At 48.1% G+C, this 26,804-nt stretch overlaps 1 protein-coding gene across 4 annotated transcripts in view; it reads left to right on the top strand.

Annotated features, from left to right (window-relative positions):
- IGF2BP1 (insulin like growth factor 2 mRNA binding protein 1) overlaps positions 1–6,689 on the top strand; it is a 38,940-nt gene extending 32,251 nt beyond the window's left edge. For 2 of the 4 annotated variants that reach the window (XM_025859394.2, XM_025859393.2), the window contains 7 exons: positions 565–700; positions 1,567–1,689; positions 2,053–2,172; positions 2,998–3,072; positions 3,909–4,040; positions 4,293–4,406; positions 6,283–6,689. In XM_025859394.2, coding sequence (XP_025715179.1) covers positions 565–700; positions 1,567–1,689; positions 2,053–2,172; positions 2,998–3,072; positions 3,909–4,040; positions 4,293–4,406; positions 6,283–6,375 — 793 coding nt within the window. In that variant the 3' untranslated portion in view covers positions 6,376–6,689. The remainder of the gene's footprint in view (positions 1–564; positions 701–1,566; positions 1,690–2,052; positions 2,173–2,997; positions 3,073–3,908; positions 4,041–4,292; positions 4,407–6,282) is intronic. The other 2 variants (XM_073883746.1, XM_073883747.1) reach the window with 1 other exon arrangement.
- Positions 6,690–26,804: the final 20,115 nt, after the last annotated feature.

The following is a 26,804-nucleotide window of genomic DNA, read 5'->3' as shown; positions in this document are numbered from 1 at the left end:
TGTCTCTGTGAGGGCTGGGGTTCCTGGAGCACATCCTTCCGTCCTCTGGCCTGCCCATCGCTCCTATCCCCTGCATCGCAGAGAGCCTGCAGCTAGGGCGGGGTCTCAGGCATGTTTGCCGGTCCATGGGAAGCAGACCGACTCAGGTCCTGGTCTGAGGATTGGGTGTCGGGGCCTGTCTCCTGGAAGAACCAGAGCCAAGCAGATCGATTAACTCTTCTGTGAGCACTGTGCCTCTTCATTTCATCCCAGACTCGCTCTGTTCCAAAAGTACAGGAAATGGGTTGCCTAGAACCACTGGAGAAACTTCCAGTCCTGAGCATCCTCCTTGCTTTACCGGTGATGAAAACCTGTGATTGGACTCATCGCAAATCGAGGGGTTTCAGTTGGGTGTTCTCCTCTCCCTGTACTTTGCTCCCTCCCTGCCCGGGTTACAGACTGAAGGCCAGAGACGGGGAGCTGTTTGCTGAAAGTGAAACAGCCTGCAGGACCTGTTTCTGTGGCTGATTCCCAGCCGTGGCCCCTTCCTGGTGGGAGGATGACGTGGCTCTGCTCTCCCGCCAGGCTGCAGGACCTCACCCTCTATAACCCCGAGAGGACCATCACTGTGAAGGGGGCCATTGAGAACTGCTGCAGGGCGGAGCAGGAGATCATGAAGAAAGTTCGGGAGGCCTACGAGAATGACGTGGCTGCCATGAGTGTGAGTGCCAGAGGGCCAGGCACCCTAACGCTCTGAGCCTGGGGCACCGCAGATGGGTGTCTCCACGTGGGGTGGGCCGGCCACACGCCTTTGGATCTCCAATCTTCCAGATCTTTTACGTTTGATGAATAGAGATTCTTTATCTGATTCCCGAGGTGGGGGTTGGGTTTCATCTTGGGTTTCAAAGTCTGTGGTCTTCCTATAAGATTGGTGTTTGTGTGTCCTTCAGTGAGGAGAGGGGCCGTAATTTTCATCTGATTTGTTTTTTTAAGATTTTATTTACTTACTTCAGAGATAGAGAGCACGAGAGCCAGGGCGAGCCGGGGGCGGGGGGTGGGGTGGGGGAGGAGCAGAGGGAGAGAGAAGGACAAGCCGACTGTGCACTGAGTGAGGAGCCCAACTTGGGGCTCGATCCCACAACCCTGAGATCATGACCTGAGCCGAAAAGAGTCGGACACTGAACCGTCTGAGCCACCCAGGCGCCTCTCATCTGATTTTTAAAAGGGAGTGAGGATGTGGAGAACAGGAAAAAAGGTGAGCCCTGGAGTCCAACGGAAATCTGTTGCTGCTGTGCCTTCTCGTAGGAATGTTCCAGGGCAGGGTTAGTGGAGTAAACCACCAGAGAGATGGGACATCTGAGGCTCTGGTTGACCCTTCTGGTTGGTGTCGCTGGTTCTTGGTCCAGCAACAATGTCCCATCACTCACAGCTCCACGCTCTTAAGTGTATGTGCGTGAGAACCGGAAGGGCGGGCAGGTTTTGTGCAGAAGCACCCCCCCCCCCCCCCCCCCCCCCAGCACTGCCTTCTGGATTCAGCCAGAGCCTGCATCACGAGCTGACCTCTCCCTCCTTACCTTCCTTCCCCAGCTGCAGTCACACCTCATCCCCGGCCTGAACTTGGCGGCTGTAGGTCTGTTTCCAGCCTCGTCCAGTGCGGTCCCGCCACCTCCCAGCAGCGTCACTGGGGCTGCTCCCTACAGCTCCTTTATGGTAGGTGCAAGATCTCCTCACGGGGCCGGGGGGGGCGGCTGGGCCCTTCCATGGCCTCCCTTAGGGTCCAGCCCCCTGCAGGAGCCTGATGCTTGGGAATTTGCAGAGAGAGGGAAGGGAGGTCTGGGATGCCCCTCTTGGGCAGTACTCCCAGCCGTGTGCACAGCGTCTCAGATGCCGCCTGGGTTGCCGGCAGCCCTCTCCCTTTGTCCTTGGGGGCCTGGGGAGAGCCAAGGAGTGGGTCGCCCACGTTGGCCACCAGGTGTCCGCCGCCTTCTCTTTGAGGCTGCACGCCCTGGGGGTGTGGAAGGGCTTCCAGGCTGTGTCCCTCGCCCCTGGTTGTAACACGCCCTGTCTCGGCAGCAGGCTCCAGAGCAGGAGATGGTGCAGGTGTTCATCCCGGCGCAGGCAGTGGGTGCTATCATCGGGAAGAAGGGACAGCACATCAAACAGCTCTCCCGCTTCGCCAGTGCCTCCATTAAGGTGACCTGCTCTGCCTCCTTCCGGGTCCTGGGAAGAGGGCAGCGCCCTGCTTCCACCCCTCAACCTTTCTTTCCGCTCTCGTGTGGTCTGTTTCTCTGACAGATTGTCGGCCCCTTTGCATATGACCTTGCCCGGGGCCTTCGGCGCTCCTGGGCTTCTGGCCAAGGGAGGAGGTGGAGTTGCCGCATAGGAGGATCGCCTAGGTTCTGGTCCAGACTGACATGGGTTCAGCCCACAGCCCCTAAGCTAAGGCCGTCAGCCTCAACCACTGTTCCCTTGTCACTGCGATCATTGTCCTAGTGCCGTGAAGTGACGCAGCCGGTGTCCCACTCGGCCAGCGCCCGGCGCTCAGGGGGGTGGGCTGGGGGTTTGCGGTAGATGCCAGCTGTGTTTTTGCCCCCCCTTGGCCGGGGTCCAGCGCAGAGAGAAGGGAGAGTTTGTCCTCGTGAGAGTTTCACAAGCCTAAATCCAGTTGTGTCGGTGGCCCTAAAGGACTTGGTCATGACCGGCGCAGGGATTCTTTTCTGCTGAAGTGTGGTTCCCTGCCCTCCTCGCCGTGGGCATTTTGTCTATTACCCCCTCTGGGCAGGACCCCATGGAGGCCTCGGCGGGAAGCTGGGAGGGTGGGCGGTGAGGAGGGAATGTCCCACACGCACCCACGTCCTCATCACATTTTCGGTGCAAGGGCAATGCCCTTGGGGCTCAGGGCCTTTGTTCTCACCTCTCCTAGCCCTCGGAAGTAGGTGGTGGAAGTGGGGTGGTGGCAGGGCGCTTGGAGGAGGTGGAGGTAGGGGGCACCTCTTTGACCAGATCTTTGCTTTCTAGATTGCTCCTCCTGAAACTCCTGACTCCAAAGTTCGTATGGTCATCATCACTGGACCCCCAGAGGCCCAATTTAAGGTTCTCATCTTTGTTTTTCCAAAGAAAAGGAGTCGAGGTTGGGTGGGAGTGCAAATCTGCATAACACTTTCCTTAAAAAGTTTTTATCTATTTATTTAAGTAATCTCTACACCCAGTGTGGGGCTTGAACCCATGACCCCCAAGAGCAAGAGTCTCATGCTCTTCTGACTGAGCCAGCTGGGGGCCTGAGGACAGCATTGCAATGCTGCTTTCAATTTGGCATCAAACTCAACTTTTGTTGACTTCTTCCCTCTTCCTTCTGAAAGTGAACAGAACTACGGGACAGAAGGAAGGCTGAGGGCTTCTTTCTGGTGCCCTGCCTTAGTTAGGAAGGAAGATCTTTGATGCCCAGTTCCCTTCTCTTTTTCATGTCCTACTGCATTGCTGGGTCCCTGAACTGCTGGTCACAGAGCCAGAGAGCTAACAGTTAAGGTAGCTCCTGCTGACCTAGGCAGGGATGGAGAAGGGGATGCTCTCGAGGCTGTGTGGGCTGTCCGACAGCCTGTCCTCTGGCTGACTTGATCAGCTGCCTTATTCACCTAAATGGGATCATCCCAGACCCTGTAGGGTTGTGTAGCTTATGAATTGTACTTCTGGGAAGTATGTGTTCAGTTACTCTACCCAGGCTCTCCAGTATTGCAAGTAAGCAGAAGGAACAGGTCACTGCTCTTGGCCATTTTCATATCCCCTGGTGTAGATGGCTGATGCACTCATGGGCTGGGCCTGTGGGGCCAGAGAGGATGGGTTGGAGCTTGGGGGCTCTATTTCCACGTTTACCTCACTTTCCTTTTGTCATGTGTATGGCCCGCTGATTAACAAGGACCTCCTCCTCTCAGGCTCAGGGAAGAATTTATGGAAAACTCAAGGAGGAGAACTTCTTTGGTCCCAAGGAGGAAGTAAAGCTGGAGACCCACATCCGGGTGCCGGCGTCAGCTGCCGGCAGGGTCATTGGCAAAGGCGGCAAAACGGTGAGCCTTCAGACCAGGGATGAACCTTCCAGATCTTAGTCCTCAAACCCCATAGCTCTGCCCTGGCCTCCTAACTCCCCTACCCCGTACAATAAGACTCCCGACTTTCTCCTTTACCCAGTTCTCCTCCCCAGCCCGGCTCCCGGGTCCTCCAGTTACCTGCTAGGGACTCGCCTCTTGCCCCTCCCTCCAACCCCCTCCGTGCTTTCTTGATAGCACCCCGAACTTCTCTCTGCCCCCCACCTCCCCCAGGTGAATGAGTTGCAGAATTTGACAGCAGCCGAGGTGGTGGTGCCAAGAGACCAGACCCCGGATGAAAATGACCAGGTCATCGTCAAGATCATCGGACATTTTTATGCCAGCCAGGTACATGTGGCACAACCTCCCCCACCCCCCCCACGCCGCTGCCACCTCATGGGAAGATAGCAGGAGCCCAAGGGTTGGAGAAGCAAGAGGCCAGATGTTGATTTGCATAGCTTTGACCATGGCTTTGACCAGTCCCGTGGACTTCTGCCTGCCTCTGGACGGGGCCATTCTTTTCCAAGTGTAGGACTGTGGTGTGTAGATGTTTTATCCCCTCTTAGAACTGTAGGGAAAGTGATTTGAGAACTTCTATATATAGTATATATTCTATATAGTGACTAGTATTTTTCTGTGTTACTTGCTGTATGTTAAGTCTTTCCTGTTGTCTGATTTTAGTCCTTCGCTCAACCCTTTTGCACCAGATAAGAAAGGAAATTGGCATTACCCACCACCCAGTCTTGTTTGTGGAATAATAACAGTGGTAACAGCATTCTGGATTGCCTTTTTCCAGTGCAGTCCCTTTGCCTTTCTCGCAATGACTACTCCATCCCTGCTTCCAGTTCTACTGTCCCATTCCAGAACTCACCAGCCCCACACCACCTCCAGGGGCCCAGTCGGCACTGCCTGGCATGGGGACTGACCCCAGAGTCTGGAAAGAGGGTGGATATCAGGTTCAAATGCTCCGAATCTTAAAAGTCAGAGAAAGGTTGATTGAAAGGTAGTGAGGTTTCCCTAAAATCATCCGGCGTTGGGACTGGAAGGGATATGGAGACTCCTGGACACAAGCTCTTCTCTTCAGAGGAGACACTTCCAAAGCTAGATGCTGCCTAAGAGGTCAAGGGCAGTACAGGATCCCGGAGCCCCGAACCCCAGCTCTTGGCTCCCGGTGTGGGGTGGCCACACAGTGCCAGGAATGGGTTTTGGAGGCAGAGGGCTTTGCACTCAGACCCCACATGGCCTTTCTGCTGTATGGCCTTGGCTAAGAAACTTTCTGTGACAGTCCTTGGAGAGGTATCAACAAGAGCCACGATAGTATCTAAGACTTAATGGGTGCTTCTGATATACCAGGCAGCATTCTGTGTGGTTCACATATATTAGCTCATTTAATCCTCATGACAACCTCATTGTACAAATGAGGGGTGTGGTAGTGTGAAGGATAGATCCAAGGATGCACAGAGCCAGGATGTTCTCAGTACCAAAGTGGGGTGGTGGTGGTGGTGGTGGTATTTTTCATGGGTTAGAATGAGAATTAGAGGGAAATCTTTGGGAACTGTCCGCTTGTGGCTGACTGAGTAGGAAGTGATATAAATCCTGAGTCCACAGCTTTTCCCCCACCTACACCACCTTTCTCTTGAACCAAGAAACCAAGCACTCCGTTTATGGAAGGAAGCGATTCTGGTAAAACGGTTAGGGGCACCCTAACTGTTGCAGTTGGTTTCCCTTGCAGAACTCCGTCCTTAGCGAAGAAACCTTTAAGAAGGAAAGAGTAAAGAAACAGATCCTTGGGTATTTTGTCCATGTTTTACGGTGGAGCTTAGGTTTCACTGCTTGTTTGTAAGTCTGTGTCTGGACGTTCCATCCCCTTCACTGGGAGTTCTGATTTGTGAGGAGGTCTCCTACCTGATGATCCTCTGACCAAACATACACCTGGAAACTCCAGGGGTTTTATTTTGAGCTCAGTAGCCTGTGTAGCAAGTTTGTCAATTTTTCAATTCTGGTGAATGAGTTTGTACTCCGTCCGCTCCCCGCCTCCCCACCGTGGTGGGGGCTGCTCAGGACCCACGGGGAGGCAGACAAACTTTAGGTCCCACTCATTCTCTCTCTCTCTGTTGTGTTTGTTGCTGGTGTCTAGGTCCCGATGGCTTCTCTCCCCTGGGGTCAGTCTCTCTCCTTGCCTTTGGGGATCTTCACTCTTGCCTCTTCTCTGGTTCTCCCACAGATGGCCCAGAGGAAAATACGAGACATCCTGGCCCAAGTTAAACAGCTGCACCAAAAGGGACAGAGTAACCAGGCCCAGGCACGGAGGAAGTGACCAGCCCCTCCTCATCACGTCGACTCAAGGACAACGGGCTGAAATCGAGAGCGCGTTCTCCCCAGCAGGCCTGAGAATGAGTGGGAATCAGGGACACTTGGGCCGGGATGTAGATCAGGTTTGCCCACTTGCTTGAGAAAAGACGTTCCAGTGAGGAACCCTGATCCCTCGGCCCCACACGCCCAACCAATTGGCCCGACACTGCCCACCCCTCAGGGTGTCACCATGGAAATTTCTAGCTCAGGGTGCTTTTAAACGTGGATTGTTTAAGTAAGTTCTCCAGGTCCCACCGAGAGGGTGGGTCAGACCCCAGTGGGAAGAGAAATAAAATTTCCTTCAGGTTTTTCAATCATGCAGAGGGGTGTTTTAATCAGCCTCAAAGGATGGTTTGCTTCTTGACCCTAAAATCCTTCCAACCTTCTCCTGCTTGGTCCGTTGATTAAAATACCTCTACTCTCGTGCCCTGACATAGCCTCTTCCTATATAGCCTCTTCCTATATTCACACGAATTGTTCTGTTACTGCTACCAGAAAAAGTGGGAACCAGTGCATTGCTTTGCTTACGTTATTGATTCAAAGGAGCAGACACACCAGCATCTGTAGTTTATTATCCCACTCCGTCCCTAACCAACCAATAGGAACAGCAAGGAATAAAGAATGGGGGAGAAATATGATTAAAATATATAGTAATCCACGTTTAAAAGGAGTGCCCTTACGGCTGATCTAGTCCAGATCACCATCTTGAAAAATTGGCGCAATTAAAATTTTCTCCGCTCTGTCGGGACATCCCCACCAAGATTCCCTGCCCCATTCACGTCCTCCTACCCATCTAGGTGCACATGGGTGGTACTGAATGCTCAGCGGGATAGGGGATGACCACTGTACTGTCCCTGATTCCCATCATTCTCAGGCAGATTTTATATTTTTTTAAAGTCTATTTTAATGATTGGATATGAGCACTGGGAAGGGGACATGACTCCCCTTGATAAAGTCTCAGTTCCATGGAGGACTTGAGTGGCCCCAAAGGCTGCCACTGTGCCCTCACTCCAGCCCATGTGCTCCTATAAGGGCTGGTTCCCAGAGGCAGGGGTTGCGGGGCACTCCCCCCCCACGGCACTGTTCCCTTGGTGGTGGTGGGATGTGGAACCCAACCCTGAGCTCCCGGTAAAGCTGAAGCCCGTCATCTGGCATGTATTACGAATATTCAGTAAATTGGAGAGTATTTGCTTCTGTTTTTATCCTAGAGGCGTATTTAACCGATGGCTTCTGCCTCTGTCAATCATTGGCATGACCAAAGTTGTGCCTGAAAACAAAATTCAAAATACCAGCAGCATTATGCACAAAAGGGGTAAATAACCTTAATTTATTAATTTACTAGGCTCAATAAGATCCAGTTGGAAGTTCAGCTCTTATGGAAGACGGCAGCCATCAGTTAAATGAGGTTAGGCCTCCCCTCCGAATACACTGATTGTCAATGCATATTAGCCAGGTGGTGCACTTTAGCTACCTTGGACAATGCTATCAAGTGTGCTGGGAAGGGAGGAAGGCCTCTCTGCATGTGGAAAAGCCCATGCGTGGAGTCCCCTCCTTCCAACACTGCCACAACGACAGTAGTAATAACGAGACAACCATGACACGTGGGCGGAGTCAGTCAGGTAATGCTGTGCGCGAAGTAAACTACCTCAAGGTATGAAGTTACCTCAGCAATTACTTTCCTTTTTGTTGCCCCCGCCTTTTTTTTTAACCTTTTTTTTTTCTTTGCGGCTTGCTGATATTTTATATAAAAAAAGAAAAGCAAAGCAAAAGAGAAGCTGATAGTCTTGAATATTTTATTTTTTTAATGAAAAGAAAAAAAAACGAGAAAGTTATGTTTCATAATTTCTTACAACACGAGCCAGTGTAAGCCTTTAGGATCTCTCTATAGAGAACAGGCCCTGTGGGCAAGGCAGGAGGGGCTGGCTCTTTGGGAGGAGGCTGGGGCTGAGCGCGCAGTCCTGAGGTTGAGAGAGCCCAGGGGGAGGCCCTGATCTCTGACTCCCGGATTCCTACGCCACTGGGGCCTCTCTCCTGATCTGCCTGTTGGGATTCAGAGACCTAGCAGAGCTGTAGGCCTCCAGGGGCAAACAACAGTCCCTAGCAACCGGCCCCTGACGTCCGCCCCCTCTCTCCCTTTTTGGTTAAAGGGCATCCCAGCCAGTTTTTCCCACCAGTGGTGCTGTTGAGATATTTAAAAATATTGCCTCCGTTTTATCGAGGAGTGAAATAGTAACTAAAAAATATACCCATTTAAAAAAAAAAACAACCCTCTATTTCTCTGTTTAGAAATATGGGAGCCAGATTCCATTGGTGGGAGAGACAAAGCTGCTCTCTCACCTTCAGAGAGGTCCACCTGGTTTGTCATTGCAATCTTTTTCTTTTTCCTTCTTCTTCTTTTTTTTTTTTTTTTTGTTATTTTCATTTCAGTCCCATCTTGCTGTTCTTTTTTGGTCTATGTCAACAGACCAAGGAGCAGACAGACACTCGGATGACTGCTCCCGTCTCCTCTGTCTTCTTTAGATTGATCTGATTGATTTTAACAGTGGACCGAAACTAAAGGAATTACTAATTTAGGGTGGTGGGTGGCCACGAGGGGTAGGAGGTATGGGAATGTGATTGGGGACAGGTTCCTGCCTCGCTCATGTCTTACCCCTTTGTCCCCATGACATTCCTTTTTAACCTCCAGAAGGGTCTACCCCAAAGAGAGGAGGATGCAGGAGAGCGTTTAGGGGTAATACGAGCTTCCCACCTGTCCTAACCCACAAAAAAAAGGGGGGTCTCCTAACTTCCATCTCTGGCTCTCTCTGCTTTATCCCAAAATGAAGCAGATAACATTCAGACATCGGCCATTTGGTGATTTAAGGCGAATTTCCAACAGCAAGCATGCTTTAATATCTGGTTCAGACTACCAGCAGGAAAAAAACAAAAACCACCCACAGTACCTGAAATGTGATTGTTGCAGTGTTCAGTTTCCTTGGAATCCTGCTCCCTTCACACCTTAAGCCCACATCCTTTTCCTTTGGCTGGTTCAGCTCTCAGAAGAGATCAGGAAGTGTGGCAAGGGACTATCCAATATGAGTTGAATTAGCACGGCTCCACTCATTGCTGACATTTGCCCAGCAGGAAGGTTGTGAAAGTTACCCTACCAGAAGCAGAAGGAATATGGTTTGGTGGTTAAAGTTTAGGGGAGATAAGGACCTGTCTTGGTGGGCCCACCTTTGACCCCTAGGCTAGGCTAGGTCTTGGGCCAGTTCCTTGTCCTCCCGAACATCACCTCCATTTCCCCATCCTTGGCGAGAGAAGTCAACGTGAAAAGCACTTGGGAGATTTGGATGATCTGAGAAAAGCGACTTTTTAAAAAACCACTTCTTATACTCGAAGATTATATATATATGTGTGTGTGTGTGTGTGCGCTACATATATATTTTTAAGAAAGGACCATCTCTTTGAGATAATATTTTTTAATTCTGTGGAACACACAAAAAACCAAAATGGTTTGATTCACTAACTTTGAAGCTGCATCTGACAGTTAACACCCCGATGGCTTTAATCCCCTCTAGGATCTGGTTGCCTTTTGCAGTTTGGATTGTGGACTCAGCTCCTCGGAGGGGTCTGGGTAGGAGAGAGCCGAGTGGAGGGACAGGGAATTTTATCCCCTGCTGCTCTCCACTCCCCCCCACACACACCCCAGGTCCTTGTTAGTCTTTATTCCTTTCCTCGTGAGCTCTCCACTTCCAGGGGGGCGGTTGGGAGCTATTGCAGCAAAGACCCCGTGTAAAGCCCAGAGAACACTGGGGGGGGGGGGGGACACTCCAGGTGGCTCTTTGTCCGTTTTCCTCTGTGCCAAAGACAGACAGACAGAGGCTGAGAGAGGCCGCTTCTGAATCAAAGCAGTAGCCATCTTTCAACATAGACTTGGGCTGTCTGGGGGGGGGGCTCCTGGAGACAGTGTGAGCTAAAGACGCGTCCCTTCCCTTCTGAGGCTCCTGGGGGACGTGGGGGCGGGACTTGCCAAGGGGTAGGGAGCTGAGAAAGGGGTCCGTTGGCTCCTGGTTGCACTTTGGGGAACGGGGGGGAAGGTTTGGGGCCCCTCCACGTGGGACTGCTCTCCGTCCCCTGCCCCCACTGCAGAGATAGCACGGCGGGTTCCCTTCAGGCCTGGCAGACTGGCAGCGAGGAGGGGCCTCAGTTAGCTCTCAAGGGTGCCTTCCCCTCCTCCCACCCCAGACATACCCTCTGCCAAACTGGGAACCAGCAGTGCTGCGTAACTACCTCACAGAGCCCCAGAGGGACCGCCCGAGCTTCCAGTTCGTGAAGAAGCTGGCACCTCTAGTCAATCCTTTCCTCCCACCTCCCATCCAGGGGTGGGGGGAGATCCTAGTGGCTTTGGCATTCAAACCATGCCACCATTTTGCCTGTTTGTTGAAAACCAGTAGAAGGAGGACAGCACAGCCTAACAAATTGCAGGAAGATGGAAGACATATCCTCAGTGCCAGGGGGCCATAAAGCCATTTCCCTTCCAAACCCTCGATGACTTCGATGCAGAACATTTCTCTTGTATTCAGACTTGGAGTAACACCAGCTGAAAGCTTCGGTTTCTTTCCTTTGGACACAGAAGGCTTCTCTATCGGGGTATGGAGCCGGGAGGAGACCTCGTGACCAAAGGTGGAGGTAGAGGGTGAGGGCCAGATCCCAACCTTGACCCTCGGGCCCATGCACCTCCTTGGGGCACAGCCTGATGATGGCACCCTTAGTAGGGTGCCTTTAGTATGGTTGAATCCGGACTGACAAGACATGAAAGAATTTTTTTTTTTTTTTTTTTTTGAAATGAACTAGCAGGAAGCTCCTCGGGAGCACGTGTTTTGAGTAACCACAGGTGATGGATGCTACGAGTAGAAATGGATTAACTACCTCAATCCTTACAATAAGATTGGAACCAAGGGCGGGGACTCGTGCATGAGGGTATGAATCCCAGCCAGGAGAAGTGCGTTGAGGCTTATGCCAGAAAAGGTTTGTTCTTGAGGAACAGGCAGGCCTGCCAGGATCCCCCCACTCCTGTCAATGGGGCTGGGAGGTCTGGCAATTAAGTACCCCCTTTCTGCCTTCCTTGCCCTGGGGTCCAATGTCACCCCTTTCCCTTCAGCCTGCCCCCCGCCCCCACTTGCTCTGTCTTGTTAGACCAGAGAGGCTGGCTGGAGGTGAAGTCGGGGCGTGGGCCTGGAACCCATCACTCAGCCCTAGCGTCAGGAAGCCTGGGGAAGCCAGAGTTCAGACCTCTTCAGGGTTTCTCTTGAGATGCTCTGCCTCCATTGTACCCCCTTCTCTGTCTTCACGGGGACAGTTGGCTCTAGAAGAGGTGGTGCAGGATCCTTTGTCCTGAGAGAGTCCAAGGCCCCGTCCTCTGGTCGCTCAGGCGTGTTTGTAGTCGGGGAGTCCACTGGGCGGCCCCAGCCCCTCCCCACCCTCTAATGGACCTCATAGAAGCCCCATTTCACTTTTGTTTTATCTACCTCTTAGCAAGACAATAGAGAGAAATTAGGTAGTGGCAACTCCACTTGCTTAGGTTAGGGGGGAAAAAGATTTCTTTTTCCAAAGGAAAAAAAATATTACCTTAAAAATACTTTCCAAAAAATTTTAAAAAACCAAAAAAAAAAAAAATTAAAAATTAAAAAAAAAAAGAGGGAGACATTTTCCAGTCACCACTGGATTGTTTTAATTCCCCAAACTTTTCTCTTTTTTTTTCCCCCCGTAAATAAGTTTCACTCTTTGGCGAGTTTCTCCACTTGTTTAAGATAACGTGCTATTCTAACAGGTACAGCTTTCACAGCGCCCCCCTGGCTTGCGTCCCCCCCCCCCCCCCCCCCCCCCCCCCCTCCCCCCCCCGTGAGGCCCCCCCGTGCCCCCCCCAAACCCCCCCCCGCCAGGTGATTTCAGCCCCCCCCCCCGCCAAGAATAAAGACTGTGTGTGTGTTGGGGTGCTTACGTCTCGACTCACCATTTCCCCCTGTGGGGGTTGGGGGGCCGCTTGTAACACTTGTAACACTTCTGTGTAAATTTTATGTAACCCACTGCAATGTAAAGCTGTTCAAAATGAATTTCAGCAGATGATGAGTTAGCGTAATGAATAAACATCCTCTACCACCACTTGGATTCTCCCCTTTCTCCAGCATCTTCATCCTGGTCCCGGAAACCAGACTAAGTCAGAGGAGCCCTCTCCCCTGAGGCAAAGTGAATTGGTCTCCAGTCCTGAGACCCCACTCACTCAGGAGAGTGGAAGGTGTGTTTTTACGGATAAGAATCCTGGTGGGGGCTGGAGGGGCCCCTGCATGTGACTGTCCTCCTGGTCTGTAATTGTGGCCACTTTGAAAATTGTACTTGGCTGGCCACGTGCCAGCCATCACCACCAGATTTTGGTTGTACCCTTTCTCCTGCCCTTTCATCTGTTCTTTACTCTGTCCGGGGAGGTGGGGCAGCTGTGGCTCAGACTTTGCGAATTTGTTCTTTTGCTGGATGAGCACTCCAGCTTTTCCCGTGAAGTTGTTTCAGCTATAAACCACTTCATTCTGCTGTTTCAATTTCAAAATAAAAGGAAACTTCTATGGAAAGCTGTGTAGTGCGCGCGCGCGTGTGCATATGTGTGTATCTCCGGGGGGGCTTTCAGGGTCTGGTAGCCGAGATGCACTGACCTTCAGTGGCTGACTTCGATGTGTGAGCCCTGGTTCCCAGGGACCAGAGTCGCTTAAATACAAATGAGGCATTTTTCTTAAATTAGCCGACAGCCAACAGGAGTGGCTTGGAGGTGGTGCCTTGCTATTCGCTTCCTTTGCATGCTGGAATAAGGCCTCCACAGGGAAAAAACGTTGCAAAATCACAATGCAGAGCAGCCACAGCTGGGAAAATGGGGAAGAGGGGTTGCCCTTCCTGATACCTGCCCTAAGAAGAACTATGCAAATGGCTTCTTCCTCCTGGATTTTGGTCATCACCGTGGTCCTGCCCTTGCCTGTTTTCCTTTTTTGAATGTCAGGTCGGTGGAGGGACAACCCCGTGGGACACAACCTCCTCTCCTAACTTGGCTCTCCTGATTCTCGGTCCAGCCCTTTCCTCTCTGACATGTCTTTCAAAGATGACATGGCGGTCCTGGGCAACACTATGCTTGAAGAAACATTCTAGGTTAGCTGTTGAGTAAATAGATGGGCCCAGTGCCAGTGATGGTCTTGTGAAATCTCGTGAAAAGGGGACACGTGAAGAATGGCCCATCCCTCCCACTTAGGTTGTATGTCTGCCCTGGGTCTCGAGCAGATGAGTGAAGCCTTCCCTTCCACCGGGAACAGTGGGGGGTATTTGCTAAGAATAGTGGCGCCAGGCTCTCTCTTTTTCCACTCCTTTCCCTCCTCTCCTGCCACATCTTTTCTCTTTTTCCCTACTTAACCCAATCTTGTTTGAAATAGCTTTATCGTGGATCCGGGTGGGTTAAAGCCATTAGGCTAGGTTCAGTGTTGCTGTTACTTGTGTCTTCCCAAATAATTGGATACATGTTGTGACATGATTTTTCAGTCTTGGTGGAAGCTTTATATAGGAGGTGAATGTTTGTTCCCTGCCTTGTTTCCTAAATCATGAAGGTGACTTACACGTGGGAATAAAGCCCTGTGGATACTTCGCTAATAATGGTCAATGTTTGTTGAGATAAATAGTGTGTTCTTAACACACACTGAAGGCATTAAAGGCCTTACATGATGGAATGTTTAACCCTCGCTGTTAACAACCCTAAAATGAATGTGACTCCCATTTTATAGATGAAGATGATCTCCGAAGATCAGAGAGGTTATGTTACTAAAGCCACAAAGCGTTTGATTCTAGAACCTGTGCCTTTAACAATACAGCTAACCAGTTACCATCTCTGCAAGAGAAACCTTCACTGGTGCCTATGAAGCAAGATGCAAGCTGTTTCAGCTGATGGTTTGCTAGAACACCCTTATTCTTCTTTTGACCATCCATGTAAGTAATCAACGGTAAATTCACAAGCGGCTCTTTGTATCTTTACTGGTCAAATTAGAACTGGCTTTGGCCTTGGCTTGTCATATGTGCATGAACTTGACAGATTTGGTGCCCAGTGTGGGGCCCCTGAAGGTACAGTGCCCTTAATAATATATGTGCCCCAGGATCTAGTAGCGCAGCCGTCACCTAAATAGTGGGCCAGAGGGCAGCCGTCCTACCTATTTGGGAACTGTGAGGGTCATGGATCAGGTTAGTGTATAGAATTTTCTGGAACCTGATAGTTGATTACACCTGTTAATAAACATTTGGCAGTAAGTGGGTAGAGATAGGATTGGTGCCTTCGGGTGTTAAAAGTGAGTTTGAGGGGCGTCTGCGTGGCGCAGTCGGTTGAACGTGTGACTCTTGATTTAGGCTCAGGTCATGATCTCAGGGTTGTGGGATCAAGCCCCAAGTTGGGCTCCACGCTCAGTGTGGAGTCTGCTTGAGATTCTCTGTCTCCCTCTGCCCCTCCCCCTGCTCACACACACTCTCTTTTTAAATAAATAAAATCTTTAAAAAGGAGTTTGAGGCTGAATTGATGGCCACTTAAAACCAAAAGGCAGTGCAAAGCTGTGCTGACCGGTGTGAGTTGCTCCCTCTCGGTCCAGCTACCACACAGACCCCCCTGTGATGCCTGCGTTAAAACTACTTGGTTTGTGTTTCTGTAAAAAAAAAAAACAAAACAAAAAAAACACCTAATAGAGTTTGGGCAAAAAACTTGCAGGGAAGCCATGGGCAGGGTGGGGGGGTGGTGGTGCTGGTGCTGGAGATAAAGATGAAATAACTTTGTAAGTGAAGGGTCCAGCGCATTTATTGTATGAACTGTTGTAATTGGCATTGAAATGTCTCACATGCTTGAACTGCTAAAAAATTCCTCTGGGGTCCACGGTTTTCGGTCTGTGATGATATCTTTTTTTTTTAATCTCGGCATAGGAAGGTTTTTATTTTTTCATTATACATTATATATGTTCCATTTGTCTATAACAAGCATGCATAATTATGTAATCTTATTTTTTACCGAGCATTATGTTAATTCCAGGTGTAACATACAGCGGATTGATACTTGTGCACACACTGCAAAGTGATCACTACAATAAGTTGAGTTACCGTTCCTCACCGTAGAGTTGACCTGAGACCCCTTAGCGCCCACCCCCATCCTCCTTCCCTTCTGATAAACACCAGTCTATTCTCTGTGTGTCTGAGTTTTGTTTGTTCATTTGCTTTGCTTTTTAGATTCCACAGTGAAATCATATGGTATTTGTCTTTCTCTCTCTGACTTATTTCACTTAGCATAACATCCTCACGGTCCATCCATGTTGTCACAAAAGGCAAGATCTCATTTTTTTTTTTTAATGGCGGCATAATATTCCATTGTGTATATAGACTACATCTTTATCCATTCATCCATCAATGATGGACAGGTAAGTTGCTTCCATATCTTGGCTGTTGTAAATAATGTTGCAGTGAACAGAAGGGTGCACAGGTCTTTTCGAGTTAGCATGTTCATTTTATTTGGGTAAATACCCAGAAGTGGAATTGGAATTGCTAGATCATGTGATAGATCTATTTTTAATTTTTTGAGGATACTTTGCATTGTTTTCCATAGTGACGGCACCAATTTACATTTCCACCAGCAGTGTGTGAGGGTTCCCTTTTCGCCACATCCTCCCCAACGCTTGGTATTTCTTGTCTTTATAATGATGTTTTGTTGTTTAGCAAGTTAAAGATCTCATTCTTAGTGGCCTTGGCTGCCTGCCAACGGGAGAAACTATGACCAATAAGCCCCAACAAGACTCGGGGCCTGCTTGCCAAGTAGAGTGTCTTAAAACAATGAATTTCTCTGGCAGCTGAGGAAAAACTGCCGTTTTTTTACAAACTAAAAAATTCTGTGTTCGTAATTCAAAACTTGTAACTTTTGACAAAAGTTGGCCAAAGTTGGCCCATTCGTCCTGCCGTGAAGGAGTCTGTATTAGTTTCCTATGGCTGCTGTAACAGTTGCCCCAAACCTGGTGGCTTAAAACAACAGTTCTGAAGGCCAGAAGTCTGAAATCACAGTGTCAGCAGCTGAGTGCCTTCTGGAGGCCCTCAGACCTAGGCCTCTCTTTCTAGCTTGTGGCCGACAGCAGTCCTTGGCCTGCCGTAGCCTGGAGACAGGTCAATCTCTGCCTCCTTTTCTGTGCCTCTTTCTCCATTTCCCTGTCTCTGGTGAAGACTGTCGTTATTGGACCTTCCTCCTCCAGGATGATGTAATCTTGAGATCCTTACAGACATCTGCAAAGACCCTGGTTTCAAATAAGGTCACGTTCTAAGGTCCAGGGTGGGCGTATCTTCTGGGGGATGCCATTCAGCCCACGCAGAGGCCATACTATGTGGGGCTTGGCCCACCTGCCCCTGACACATTGGTCATACTGGATTTTAACATCGCTTCTTCTGGAGGCCCTTTTGGAAAAAGATAGGTGTGACCCTGCAGCTCAACTAAGCAGCTACGGATTAGGGTGCTGGGACGGTAGTGACCCTGGTTGCCAAAGCATTTGGTAGTGACCTTGGTTGCCCCCAGACCCCTGTGTTTTGGGTTGGTGGCTAGAGTTACAGATGAAGGGGAGAAGATCCCATAAAGCTAAGAAGAACAGCATGGTTGTGCCCCCTCTGCACCACCGGGAGAACAGAACCTCCCGCCCGCCTGTGGCTGTGACCGCGGGAGAAACTCCCTGGGGTCAAGGACAGTCATTTGTGCAGAGATGTACTAAGGTCTGCTCTTCTTTTCTTTTCTTTTTTTTATTATGTTAATCACCATACATTACATCATTAGTTTTGGATGTAGTGTTCCATGATTCATTGTTTGTGCATAACACCCAGTGCTCCACACAGAACGTGCCCTCTTTAATACCCGTCATCAGGCTAACCCATCCCCCACCCCCCTCCCCTCTAGAACCTCAGTTTGTTTCTCAGAGTCCATCGTCTCTCATGGTTCATCTCCCCCTCCGATTTCCCCCCCTTCATTCTTCCCCTCCTGCTATCTTCTTCTTCTTCTTTTTTTTTTCTTAACATATATTGCATTATTTGTTTCAGATGCCTGCCTGCAGCAGGCAGTCTTGCACAATTCACAGCGCTCACCATAGCACATACCCTCCCCAATGTCTGTCACCCAGCCACCCCCTCCCTCCCACCCCCCACCACTCCAGCAACCCTCCGTTTGTTTCCTGAGATTAAGAATTCCTCATATCAGTGAGGTCATATGATATATGTCTTTCACTGATTGACTGATTTCGCTCAGCATAACACCCTCCAGTTCCATCCACGTTGTTGCAAATGACAAGATCTCATTCTAAGGTCTGCTCTTAAAGTGAGTGGGAAAGGAGGAACAGTGGGGAGGGTTTTGGGCAAAAACTTAATGTCTTCATTCATCTGGGCTGCTATAACAGAATATCATAGACTGTGTGGCTTATAAACCACAGAGATTTATTGTTCACAGTCCTGGAGGTTGGGAAGTCCCAGATCAAGTCACCTGCAGATTTGGTGTCTGGTAAGAGCCAGCTTCCTGTTGTGAGGACAGCCGTCTTCCAGATGTCCTCACATGGTGGGAGGGTGAGGGAGCTCTCTTGGATCTCTTAGAAGGGCACTGATCTCCAGTGGGTCTTTACCTCAACAATGAAACAATGGTCTGCCCAAGAGGAGCTCTCTGTTAAGTACCCATGGGCAACGATAAGGGGAAGCTATAACTTCCCTTATGGTCACTGTAACTTCAGCCTGGATTTATAATGGAAAACATAAGCTCCCGGATGATGAGATAGTCGTTCAGGGTCAGATTGATTGGTTTGTTCAATTGGCACCAATTTTCAGGGACCATTAAATCCAGAAAACTTCAGCTACTGGGCAACTAACTCCCCAAAATAGAAGCCCAGATACAGGTCGAGGTAAATGCCCTTCAGGCTAAAGGGGAGAAAAAGAAACAAATTGAATTGAGGACAATGAGGACCTGGCATTTATGCCAAGAAGTCTCCAAAGAAGAGATCGATGGTTTTTCCAGGAGAGAAATTCATTATCGGGCCACGAGAAGGACACAGAATTTAAAGATCTGGGCTGTAGGGGTGCCTGGCTGGCTTAGTTGGTAGAGCACGCAACTCTTGTTCTTGGGGTTGTGAGTTCGAGCCCCATGTTGAGTATAGAGTTACTTAAAAAGAAAATCTTAAAAAAGATATGAAAAAGAAAAAGAAGATCTGGGCTGTAACAAGCAAAGACGCCCGGCCAGCTTTGGCATTTACTGTGGACAAACAGGAGGGCCAAGTGGGTTTAGAACCCCTGCGAAGGTCTGTGCTGTTTAGGTTGGAGTTGGTCCGATGCCTTCACACCACCCCTCTACCCAGACGTTAACCCCTTCCAGTAACAAACAGGACTGGGCTAGGGCAGAGACCCCAGGGTAGCTCAGTTCATTGAGTGTCCAACTCTTGATCTCAACTCAGGTCTCGATCTCAGGGTTGTGAGTTCAGGCCCCTCACTGGGCTCCCCACTGGGTGTGGAGCCTACTTAAAAACAAACAAGAAAGCACAGGACTAGGGCAGAAGCCCAGGTCCCTTCTTCCCTAAGGAGGGCTGGAGGCCGTCTGCACCGGTCAAGGTATTCTGGGGACTTGATGGCAACAAAGGTTGCCAAACCTTTTCCAACTTTTTGAACGATTATCTGGGATAATTGCCTTATCTCAAATTCAGCTGGTTAGGAACTTTAATTCCATCTGGCACTCTGATTCCCCTTATCAGGTAACATAACTATTCACAGGTTCCAGGAATTAGGATTTAAATACCTTGGGCATCCATTATTTGCCTCCCCGAGGTGTGTTTTCAGGGTGGTACTCCTTCTCCATCTGCACGGGACGTGGGCGCCATACCAGTCAAGGATGCTTAGATGGACTGCATCACATTTTTTGATTTCCTGAGCACATCTTTGGAGCAAAAAGTGCCCAGCAGCAGGCAGCATCTGGGGCCCTCTTAGGCTGGTGCCATCCCCAGGCAGCAGGTGCCACTGAAGGGTGGCCTGGACTCCTAAACAAGGGAAAGCTGGAAGGGATAACTAACTAGACAACCAAGGCTCAGCTTCCAGCAGAACACACTTCAGACAGTTTGGTCTCTGAATTGAAATAAGCTGTTTAATCGAGAGTTTGGGGAAGAGGCCCAGCGTGTCTGTAAGAGACCCAAATCACATAATTAACCCCCTCACTCCACTGTTTCTCCTCTCACCTCCTCCTCTGGGTGACTGGGCTACTGGAATTTGCAGGTAACAAAGATCTGAGGAGGGAGGCTGGTGGCTCTAACCTGGTGCTTCTTTTGCCCTCCCCCACCCCCCAGGCCCCTCACCCCCAGCTTTGCCTCCTGGATTTGGGCAATTGTAGACATTGATGACAATGATCGGCAATACAAAGCTGACAACTTCTAGGGTGGTCCTTCCTGGCAGAGCCCACAGGGAGGTGTTCTAACAGAGCATTTAAGAAAGACACTGATGAGCTACCTAAGGATGAGACTGGGTGTGTGGTGTGGGCCAGACACAGGAGGACTGCAGACAGGGTGACATGCTGGCTGCGGAGGCAGGACATACAGTCACATGGCTGTGGAAGGAGGGGGAGGACCCTGCCCGCTGGAGAGAGAAAATCTGAGACTTCAGAAGGTTAGCCAAGGAGGCTAAGTCAGGTGATGTGACAAAGCAGAGTCTGCAAGATTTGTGGGACTGAGTGAGCCACCCTATTATTTCTTTTTTTTAATTTTTTTATTGTTATGTTAATCACCATATATTACATAATTTGTTTTGGTGTACTGTTCCATGATTCATTGTTTGTTCATAACACCCAGTGCTCCATGCAGAATGTGCCCTCTTTAATACCCATCACCAGGCTAACCCATGCCCCCACCCTCCTCCCCTCCAGAACCCTCAGTTTGTTTTTCAGAGTCCATCGTCTCTCCTGGTTCATCTCCCCCTCTGACTTACTCCCCTTCATTCTTCCTCTCCTGCTATCTTCTTCTTTTTCTTTTTTCTTAAAATATGTTGCGTTATTTGTTTCAGAAGTACAGATCTGTGATTCAACAGTCTTACACAATTCACAGCGCTCACCATAGCACATATCTTCCCCAATGTCCATCACCCAGCCACCCCATCCCTCCCACCCCCGACCACTCCAGCAACCCTCAGTTTGTTCCTGAGATTAAGAATTCCTCATATCAGTGAGGTCATATGATACATGTCTTTCTCTGATTGAGCCACCCTATTATTTCTAACCCCACCAAATAACCTAGGTGGAGAGCCCCACCTCTGCCTGAATGAGGACAGCTGGTGGCGGAGTCCTGACAGTTAAATGGGCAAGGGCAGGTGGGCAGGGAGCTCTGAGCGGATGGTCCTGCAGGCTGGGAAGAACAAGGACAGAGCAGCGCTGCCAGCAATGGCCGTTTCCAGATGAATCTACCCTTGCTGAGCCTCAGGAAAGGAAAACAAGATGGTACAGCAAATTTGGGGGGAGTTGCGGGTGGGGGACCAGACAGGAAAACTGGTCAAAGCTGGAAACCCCGTCCAGAAAAGGCAGGAAAGAGAGGGGACTCGGAATGGGTTTCCATATTACTGTCAGTCTGCAGGAATAAGGGTCTTGCCCAGAGGGTCCTCGTTTCCTGGACGTCATCTGGGGATGAAACCATATATTCACAGGCAATACTGAACTCATCTACCTTCTCTTCTCTCCTCTTTGCCCTGATGGCTTTTGTGACTGGTTTGCTACCTGAGTCTGAAGCTTTTTTTTTTTTTTTTTTAAGATTTTTATTTATTTGGAGGGGGAGGCGCAGAGGGAGAGAGAGAATCTCAAGGCGAATCCATGCTGGGTGCGGAGCCTGACGTAGGGCTTGATCTCATGACCCCGAGATCATGACCTGAGCTGAAACCGAGTCAGACACTTAACTGACTGAGCCACCCAGGCGCTCCTGAAGCCAAAATTCTAACCCAATCTCAAGCCAGCACTTGAAATGAGGGTCCAGAAACTGTCCATGCAGCAGTTTGCCATGCACCTCTGACCTATGAGGGCATCTGTAGGCTTCTCCCTGGGACAGAACCCACACCCTGCCTAAGGGAAAGAGCCCCTGCACCAGGGAGAGGGCAGAACCTTTCTGGCTGCAGTGTTCCAACAGAAGGAGTGAAACCTTCCCAGGGAGAGTCAGAGCCTCAGGAAGAACTAAGGGTGGGGAGAAGATCCCATACTGTTGACTTGGTAGAAGAGTTAGCACTGGGCAGGTTTTTAGCAAATGACTGAGTTTAGGATAATTATGCTCTGCTGCCAGCCCCATTCCCCATGTCCCATAACCAGGAGCTATGGTTTTGTCCAGCCTAGGAAAAATCAGCACCTGCCTAATTCTCCTCCACCTGAACCCCTGGGGTCAAGATCAGCTCTACTTTCCATGTCAGCTCAGCCTTGACCTTGGCTCCTCTGACTGCAACCCGCTTCCTGCCAGGCACTGACCCTGGCTTTGCAGTCACTCCAGTTCTTCCCAGGCAGAGTGTGGGAACCATACAGACCTGACCTCAAATCCAGGAAAATGACTGTTCACTCATCTACGAGATAGGGATATTAATACTTAAGTCCCAGGATTGCTTTGATAATTAAGAAACCAAACACCATGTTTAATCAATGCTAAGATGACATCAGGTGTTATTTCATTATTTCATATATTATCATGAAAGGAAAATGCCATGATTGCTTTTTTCTGGGGGGGGGGTAACACTACTGAAATATAGTGTTATCATTTCATACCACATAGACTTATCATTTCATACCATAAAATTCACCCATTTGAAGTGTGTAATCCCATGGTTTTTGTATATCCAAGAGTTGAGCATCTACCACCACAACCTAATTTTAGAACATTTTCATCCCTCCCCCCACAGAAACCCCATTAGTGGTCACTCCCCATTGCTCCCTTCCCCCAGCTCCTGGTAACCAGTAATTTTCTTCCTGTCTCCATAGATTTGCCTATTCTAGACATTCCATATAAATAGAATCATACCCTATATGGCTTTTGATAACTGGCTTCTCTCACTTAGCATCATGTTTTCAAGGTCTGCTCATGTTGTAGATTACGAACCAGTACAGGCGTACTTCATTTTATTGCACTTTGTAGACATCACATTTGTGGGTGGAGAAATTAATTTAAGACGTTTGTTTGCAATAAAAAGAATTCATTTTAAAAAATAAAATAAAAAATATATATGTATTTATTTGAGAGAGAGAAAACACACGAGTGGGGGGAGGGGCAGAGGGAGAGAGAGTCCTGAAGCAGACTCCCCGCTGAGCACAGAGCCCCACTTGGGGCTCAATCCCAGGACCCTGAGCTCATGACCTGAGCCGAAATCAAGAGCCACACACTCAACCGACTGAGCCACCCAGCGACCCCGGTAGACGTCACATTTTCACATTGAAGGCTTGTGGCAACCCTGTATTGAGCAAGTCAATGGTGCCATTTTCCCAACAGCATTTGCTCACTTTGTGTTTCTGTGTCACTTTTTTGTAATTCTTGCAATGTTCCAATTTTAGTATATGTGCTGCCGAAGCGAGCACTCTTGCAATGTTCCAAACTTTTCGGTTATTTTGTTTGTTACGGTGATGTGTGATCAGTGATCTTTGATGTTACCATTGTACTTGTTTGGGTGCATCATGAACTGCACCCACATAAGACAACGAACTTAATCCATAAATGCTGTGTGTGCTCTGGCCTGCTCCACCAACCAGCTGGTCCCCATCTCTCTGCCTCTCCTCGGGCCTCCCTAGTCCCTTAGACACAACAATATTGAGATCAGGCCAATTAAAAAACCCTACATGGCCTCTAAGTGTTTAAGTGAGTGGCAGGGTCGCATGTCTCGCACTTTAAATCAAAAGCTAGGAATGATGAAGCTTAGCGAGGAAGGCGTGTCGAAAGCTGAGACCGGCTGAAAGCCGGGCCTCTTGTGCCAGGCAGCCAAGTTGTGAACGCAAGGGGAAAGCTCTTGAAGGAAATTAAAAGTGCTACTCCAGTGAACACCAGAATAAAGAGTGAAACAGCCTCATTGCTGATATGGAGAAAGGGTTCGCAGTCTGGATAGAAGATAAAACCAGCCATGACATTCCGTTAAGCCTAAGCCAAATCCAGAGCGAGGCCCTAAGTGTCTTCAATTCCATGAAGGCTGAGAGAGGCGAGGAAGCTGCAGAAGACAAATATGAGGCTAGCAGAGGCTGGCTCGTGGGAAAGATGCCGTCTCCATGATATAAAAGTGCAAGGTGGCAGCGAGTGCTGATATGGAAGCTTCAGCGAGTTCTCCAGAAGGTCTAGCTAGGACAGCTCAGGAAGATGGCTACACTCTACCACAGATTTTCAGTGTAGGCAAAACAACCTTATTATTACTATTTTTTAAACAGTCTTATTTGGGAAGATGCCATCTAGGACTTTCAGAGCTAGAGAGAAGTCCCTGCCTGGCTTCAAAGCTTCAAAGGACAGGTTCACTCTCTTATTAGGGGCTAATGTAGCTGGTGACTTTGAGTTGAAGCCAATGCTCATTTATCATTCTGAAAATCCTACCGCCCTTAAGAAATATGTTAAGTCTACTCAGCCTGTGCTGTGTAAATGGAATGAATCTTGAATTACAGCATATCTGTTTACAATATGGTTCTGAATATTTTAAACCTGCTATTGAGACCTACTCAGAAAAAAGGATTCCTTTCAAGATATTACTGCTCATTGACAGGCTTCTGGTCACCCAAGAGCTCTGGTAGAGATGTACAATGAGATTAATGTGGTTTTCATGCTTGTTAACACAACATCCATTCTGCAGCCTGTGGATGAAGGAGTCATTTTAACTCTCAAGCTTTATTATTTAAGAAAATACATTTTGTAAGGCTTTTGCTGTCATAGACAGCAATTCCTCTGATGAATCTGGGCAAAGTAAATTGCAAACCTTCTGGAAAGGATTCATCACATTTGTGACTCATGGGAAGAGGTCAAAATATCAACATGATATTGGAGGAAGTTGATTCCAACCCTCATGGATGACTCTGAGGGGCTCAAGACTTCAGTGGAGGAAGTCACTGCAGATATGGTGGGTATAGCAAGAGAACGAGAATTAGAAGTGGAGCCCAAAGATGGGACCGAACTGCTGCAATCTCCGATACCTTGAACAGGTGAGGAGCTGCTTCTTAAGGATGAGTAAAGAAAGTGGTTCCTGAGATGGAATCTACTCCTGGTGAAGATTGTCAAAATGACAACAAAGGATTTGGAATATTGCATAAACTTAGTTGTTAAAGCAGCGTTTGAAAGGATTGATTACAATTTTGAAAGAAGTTCTGTTGTGGGTAGTGCTCTCAAACAGCATCGCACGCTACGGAGAAATCATTTGTGACAGGAAGAGTCAATTGATGCAGCGCAAACTTCATTGTTGTCTTATTTTAAGAAATTGCCACAACCACCCCAACCTTCATCAGTCAGCAGCTGTCAACATCAAAGCAAGACCCTCCACCAGCAAAAGATTACAACTTGCCGAAAGCTCAGATGATGGTTAGCATTTCTTTGCATTAAAGTATTTTAAAATTAAGGTATGTACATTTTTTAGACATAATGCTATTGCACACTTATTAGACTACAGAAAACTGTAAACATAATTTTATATGCACTAGGAGACCCCAAAATTCATTTGACTCATTTTATCACAATATTCACTTTACCATGGTGGTCTGGAGCCAAATCCACAATATCTCTGAGGTATGCCTGTACTGCCTTTTTTTTTTTTTTTTTGAGATGTAATTGACATAGAACATTATGTTAGTTTCAGATGTACAACATAATGATTTGATATTTGTATACCTCTTGAGTACGTCCTTTCTTTTTCTTACCAAATAATATTCACTGTATGGATATACCATTTTGTCTATGCATTCATAGGTCAAATGATGTTTGGGTTGATTCCACTTTTTGACTCTTTGGCTTTTTGGCTATTATAAATAATGCTGCTAGAAACATTCCTGTACAAGTTTTTGTGTGGACATATAGTTTTGTTTCTCTAGGTATACACCTATGAATGGAATTATTGGGTTATATGGTGATTCTATGTTTAACTTTTGAGGAGCTGCCAGACTGTTCTCCAAAGCAACAGCACATTTTGCCTTACCACCAACAATGTATGAGGGTTCCCCCTTTTTCTTTTCCCACATACTCACCAGTACTTGTAATTATTGGCTGTCTTTTTGCTAATAGGCATCCTAGTGGGTGTGAGGCAGTATCTCACTGTGATTTTGATTTGCGTTTCCTAGATGGCTAATGATGTTAAGCATCTTGTCATTACTTCTTTTTTTTTAAAGATTTTATTTATTTATTTGAGAGAGAGAGAATGAGAGAGAGCACGAGAGGGAAGAGGGTCAGAGGGAGAAGCAGACTCCCCGCTGAGCAGGGAGCCCAATGTGGGACTCGATCCCGGGACTTCAGGATCATGACCTGAGCGGAAGGCAGTCGCTTAACCAACTGAGCCACCCAGGCGCCCATCTTGTCATTACTTCTTATCACTTAGAAATTCATTAAATATTTCTTATAATGAGAACTTTAAGATGTACTCTCTTAGAAACTTTCGAATATGCAAAACAGTACTATTAACTATAGTCACATGCTGTACATGACATCCCCATGACTTATTAGTTTTATAACTGGAGGTTTGTACCTTTTGATCACCTTCACCCATTTCACCGATGCCCTGCTTCTGGCAATCACCAATCTGTCTCTTTATTTATGAGTTTCTTTTTGTGTGTGTGTTTGGGATTTTTTTTAGATTCCACATGTAAGTGAGGTCATATGGTGTTTGTCTTTCTCTGTCTGATTTATTTCACTTAGCATAATACCCTCAAGGTCCATTCATGTTGTTGCAAATGGCAAGATTTCCTTCTTTTTCATGGCTGATAAGGGGTGTGTGTGTGTATGTGTGCGATTGCAGCATTATTTACAATAGCCAAATGTGGAAACAACCTAAATGTCCATCAGTGGATGAAGAGATAAAATTTTGTAGCTATGTGTGGTGACAGACGTTAACTAGACTTACTGTGGTGATCATTTCACAATATATATAAATATCTAATCATTATATTGTACACCTGAAAGTAATATAATGTTATATATCAAATATACTTCAATAATAATAAAAAAAAAACCCTGTTAACCAGGTATAAAGTTGTTAAGGTGGTAACTCAAAGTATAAAAAGAAGCTGTAGGGTATCATGGAGTTAGAAACTGTCTGGAGTAGCTACAAATAAAAAAAGAAGTTGCTTTATTGACTGCTTTATTTGCAGATTATTGGTTACATTTTTCCTTCTTTTCATGTCCAGTAATT

The sequence above is a fragment of the Callorhinus ursinus genome, unplaced genomic scaffold, assembly GCF_003265705.2.
Source record: "Callorhinus ursinus isolate GAN/ISIS: 27379988/994484 unplaced genomic scaffold, GSC_fseal_2.0 scaffold52, whole genome shotgun sequence".
Taxonomy (NCBI): Eukaryota; Metazoa; Chordata; class Mammalia; order Carnivora; family Otariidae; genus Callorhinus; species Callorhinus ursinus.
Note: the sequence above shows the minus strand (reverse complement) of the source record. Positions and strands in the feature narration are given on the sequence as shown.